We start from the raw sequence: 5360 nt of genomic DNA on the forward strand, positions 1-5360 counted from the left end.
TGAAAAACTTGATAACTTGACTTTATTTGCCTCGGAATGCCGAGTGATTTTGTAATCATTAAAATCCTTTGGGTCTGGCGTCCGAGTATTTTGGCTTGTGGTTCTAAACCTTGCTGGATTTATCTGAACTTGGTTGCTTTATCTGAATGTCGTTGCCTTTTCTCCAATGTGCTTGGATTTCTTTACTTAGGCGAGTATGTGATCGCGCCTAAGTCCCCGAGTTGGAGGATCTCTCTCCACTCAGAGTTGTTTTCTGAAGCTTACGAGAGAGCTGGCGCTGTACTTGTGACATAGCTCAGAGGAGAGAGCAGCCGCTGTACTTGTGGTGCAGCTCAGAGGAGAGCACAGTCGTTATACTTGTGGCGCAGCTCAGAGTGCACCTCGTCGTACTTTCGGATTGTTCTCCCCGAATGGAAAGATTGCTCTCCACTCGAAGTGTTTTTGTAACTTAGGCGAGTATGGGGTCGCAGCTAAGCCTCTGAGTCAGAGGGTTGATCTTCACTCAGAGTAGTTTTGAAACTTAGACGAATCTGGTTCGCAGCTAAGCCCTCGAGTGAGAGGATTGCTCTCCACTCGGAGTAGATTTTGTAACTTAGGCGAATACGGGATCGCACCTAAGCCACCGAGTGAGAGGTTTGCTCTCCACTCGGAGTAGTTTTTGTAACTTAGGCGAGTATGGGATAGCATCTAAGCCCCCGAGTGAGAGGATTGTTCTTAACTCAGAGTAATTTATGAAACTTAGGTGAGTACGGGATCGCAGCTAAGCCCCCGAGTGAGAGGATTGCTCTCCACACAGAGTAGTTTTTGTAACTTAGGCGAGTACAAGATCGCAGCTAAGCCCCCGACTGAGAGGATTGCTCTCCATTCGGGGTAGTTTTTGCAACTTAGGCGAGTACGGGATCGTAGCTAAGCCCACGAGTGAGAGGATTGCTCTTCACTCGGAGCAGTTTTTGTAACTTAGGCGAGTATGGGATCGCAGCTAAGCCCCCGAGTGAGAGGATTGCTCTTCACTCAGAGTATGTTTTGTAACTTAGGTGAATCAGGTTTGCGGCTAAGCTACCCAGTGGGGGATTTGGAAACACGTTTATAAAAAAAACATTATGAGATTGCGGAAATCGTGTCCTTGGTAAGCAATCTGAAAAGTACTCTTATTACATCTCGACAATTTGAGTGTTTTTAGGTATAGAAGCGTCAGAGCAGATCCGCGTTCCAAGAGTGCGGTTCATCTTCCTTCTTGGCTACATTTTAAAGGTGATACGCCCCGTTGTGGAGCACCTTGGTGATGATGAAGGGGCCTTCGCAAGCTGGGGAGAGCTTGTGAGGCCGTTTCTGATGCACTCAGAGCACAAGATCTCCTTCCTGGAATGCTTGACCTCTGACGTTTCGGGCATGAAATCGACGAAGGTCTTCCTGGTAGATGGTCGGCCGGATCAAGGCCATCTATCGCTCTTCCTCTAGCAGATCAACAGCGTCCTAACGTGATTGCTCCGCCTCAGCTTGTGAGAAGAGTTCCACTCGGGGAGCATTGTGCAGCAGATCACTTGGAAGCACAGCTTCAACCCCGTACACCATGAAAAAAGGTGTTCGATCAGTTGACCGGTTGGGAGTCATCCTCAATTCCCACAGAACAAAAGACAACTCAGTCACCCAAGCTCCAGCTGCGTGGTTGAGGTTGCGCATCAATCGGGGTTTCAGACCTTGGAGGACCAAACCATTTGCTCTTTCGGCTTGTCCATTCGACTGTGGGTGAGCAACGGATGCGTAGTCGACCCGAGTGCCTTGGGAAGCGCAAAATGCTCTGAACTCATCTGAATTGAAGTTTGAGTCGTTGTCCATGATGGTGCTGTGTGGAACTCCATATCGGAACACCAACTCTTTGATGAAACTGATGGTTATGCTTGAGTCAAGATTCTTGATAGGTTTGGCTTCAATCCACTTAGTGAACTTGTCGACTGCTACGAGTAGATGAGTAAAGCCACTTCTGCCAGTCCTTAGAGGTCCAATCATATCCAATCCCCACACAGCAAAAGGCTAGACGAGTGGAATAGTCTTCAAGGAAGATGCGGGTTTGTGGGACATGTTCAAGTAAAACTGGCAACCTTCACACTTCTCGACTATCTCTTTTGCCATTTCATTGGCTTGTGGCCAGTAGAATCCCGCTCGGTATGCTTTGGCCACGATGGTCCGAGAGGACACGTGGTGACCGCAGGTCCCCAAGTGAATCTCATTTAAGATCAGTCAACCCTCTTCTAGAGAGATACATCACTGAGCTACGCCAGTAACACTTTCTCTGGAAAGCTGTCCGCTTATAACTGTGAAGGCTTTGGATCTGCAGATGATCTGACGTGCCTCATCTTCATCCTCTGGAAGCTCGTGCCTAAGCAGATATGCAATATATGGCACTGTCAAGCCGGGGGTGATTTCTAGAACTTCCATGATTAAGTCAACTACTATTGGTACTTCCACCTCAATCGGATTGGTAGCACTTATTGGTTGTGGGGGCTCCTTTGTGAAGGGATCTTCTTGTACTGATGGGGTGTAGAGATGCTCCAAGAACACATTACTGGGAATAGGCTTCCGAGTGGAACCTATTTTCGCCAGATCATTAGCTACTTGATTCTTGAGTCGAGGTATGTGGTGGAGCTCTAATCCTTCAAACTTCTTTTCCAATTTCCTCGCTGCATTGTAGTATCCAGTCATGGCGGGGCACCTGATGTCCCACTCCTTCATCACCTGACTTACCACCAAACTCGAGTCACCGTAAACCATCAGGCGGCGGATACCGAGTGAGATGGCCATACGTAACCCATATAGAAGTGCTTCGTACTCTTCTTCGTTGTTGGAGGAATCAAAGTGAATCTGGAGAACATAACTGAGTTTGTTGCCTCTTGTGGACACCAGGACCACTGATACGTCTCCAACGTATCTATAATTTTTGATTGCTCCATGCTATATTATCTACTGTTTTGGACATTATTGGGCTTTATTATCCACTTTTATATTATTTTTGGGACTAACCTAATAACCGGAGGCCCAGCCCAGAATTGCTGTTTTTTGCCTGTTTTGGGGTTTCGAAGAAAAGGAATATCAAACGGAGTCCAAATGGAATGAAACCTTCGGGAACGTGATTTTCTCAACGAACAAGAACTAGGAGACTTAGACCCTACGTCAAGACACAAAAGAGGAGGCCACGAGGTAGGGGCGCGCCTACCCCCCCCCCCCAGGCACGCCCTCCACCCTCGAGGGCCCCCTGTTGCTCCACCGACGTACTCCTTCCTCCTATATATACCTACGTACCCCCAAACGATCAGATACGGTGCCAAAACCCTAATTCCACCGCCGCAACTTTCTGTATCCACGAGATCCCATCTTGGGGCATCTTCCGGAGCTCCGCCGGAGGGGGCATCCATCATGGAGGTCTTCCACATCAACACCATAGCCCCTCCGATGAAGTGTGAGTAGTTCACCTCAGACCTACGGGTCCATAGTTATTAGCTAGATGGCTTCTTCTCTCTTTTTGGATCTCAATACAATGTTCTCCCCCTCTCTTGTGGAGAACTATTCGATGTAATCTTCTTTTTACGGTGTGTTTGTTGAGACTGATGAATTGTGGGTTTATGATCATGTCTATCTATGAACAATATTTGAATCTTCTCTGAATTCTTTTATGTATGGTTGGTTATCTTTGCAAGTCTCTTTGAATTATCAATTTGGTTTGGCCTACTAGATTGATCTTTCTTGCAATGGGAGAAGTTGTTAGCTTTGGGTTCAATCTTGCGGTGTCCTTTCCCAGTGACAGTAGGGGCAGAAAGGCACGTATAGTATTGTTGCCATCGAGGATAACAAGATGGGTTTTTCATCATATTGCATGAGTTTATCCCTCTAAATCATGTCATCTTACTTAAGATGTTACTCTATTTTTAACTTAATCCTCTAGATGCATGCTGGATAGCGGTCGAGGAGTGGAGTAATAGTAGTAGATGCAGGCAGGAGTCGGTCTACTTGTCTCAAATGTGATGCCTATATACATGATCATGCCTAGATATTCTCATAACTATGCTCAATTCTGTCAATTGCTCAACAGTAATTTGTTCACCCACCGTAGAATACTTATGCTCTCGAGAGAAGCCACTAGTGAAACATATGGCCCTCGGGTCTATCTTCATCATATTAATCTCCTACTACTTAGTTATTTCCCTTGCTTTTTTACTTTGCTTTTACTTTACTTTGCATCTTTATCACAAAAATACCAAAAAATATTATCTTATCATATCTATCATATCTCACTCTCGTAAGTGGCCGTGTAGGGATTGACAACCCCTTATCGCGTTGGTTGCGAGGATTTATTTGTATTGTGCAGGTGCGAGGGACTGGCGCGGAGCCTCCTACTGGATTGATACCTTGGTTCTCAAAACTGAGGGAAATACTTACGCTACTTTGCTGCATCATCCCTTCCTCTTTGGGGAAAACCAACATAGTGCTCAAGAGGTAGCAAGAAGGATTTCTAGCGCCGTTGCCGGGGAGGTCTACGCAAAAGTCAACATACCAAGTACCCATCACATACCCTTATGTCTCGGATTACATTATTTGCCATTTGCATCTTGTTTTCCTCTCCCCCACTTCACCCTTGCCGTTTTATTCACCCTCTCTCTCTATCCTCCCTCTCTTTCTCTATTTTCCTCTTTTTGCCCGCTTGCTTTTTGTTTGCTTGTGTGTTAGTTTGCTGGCTTGTCGTTATGGCTAGTCCCTTATCTTCTCCGTTATCTCCCGAGAATGAAATTATGAATTTTAAGCAAAGGGAGGGGAAAATCTAAAAGACGCTTGGTATAGAATTTGCAATGCTCAAAATAGATCCACCAGGAAGCAATCTACTTCCGTTCTTCTTCGCAATTTTTATATAGGCATTACTCCTTGGCACAGATATGTCATTGATACTATTACTGGAGGGAACTTCTTGGGTAGCCATACTTTTGATTCTTATAATGTTATGATAGATTTGTTTGGCTCACCCCCTCTTTTGGTTAATGGAACTGTATTAACTTTGGAGCATGTAATGCAAAGCCTTGAAATTATTGAAAATAAGGTTGCTACTGTAGAGTTAATTGAAAATTTGGATAAAAATATCCACAACCGAATCTCTCAATATGGATCTAAAGTAGGAGCCACTTTGAAAAATATTAAAGAGAAGGAACCCATAGTTAATGAGAAAATAAATCACGATTCCACTAGAATTGGTAAACTTGAGGATATTATTACCAACTTGGGAACCGCATTTTCTTCCATAAAGAATACTCCAAGTCCTCCCGCTAAAGTTGCCAAGCTTATGTATGTTCCTAAAAATAAGGGTTAATCCTCTAGTA

General features: G+C 45.0%; 1 protein-coding gene across 1 annotated transcript; it reads right to left on the reverse strand.

Annotated features, from left to right (window-relative positions):
* Nucleotides 1-2262: 2262 nt before the first annotated feature.
* Nucleotides 2263-2730, reverse strand: LOC147984655 (uncharacterized). The gene has a single exon (XM_087541200.1). It carries the CDS (start codon nucleotides 2728-2730, stop codon nucleotides 2263-2265), a length of 468 nt encoding a protein of 155 aa, XP_087397326.1.
* Nucleotides 2731-5360: the final 2630 nt, after the last annotated feature.

This window comes from Triticum urartu, chromosome 2A (genome assembly GCF_056163025.1).
Source record: "Triticum urartu cultivar PI428250 chromosome 2A, HENAU_Tu73, whole genome shotgun sequence".
NCBI lineage: Eukaryota > Viridiplantae > Streptophyta > Magnoliopsida > Poales > Poaceae > Triticum > Triticum urartu.

Bases quoted from the DNA above. Each gene is read 5' to 3' on its own strand.
- LOC147984655 (XM_087541200.1), bottom strand. From the start codon at position 2,730: ATGAAGGAGTGGGACATCAGGTGCCCCGCCATGACTGGATACTACAAT.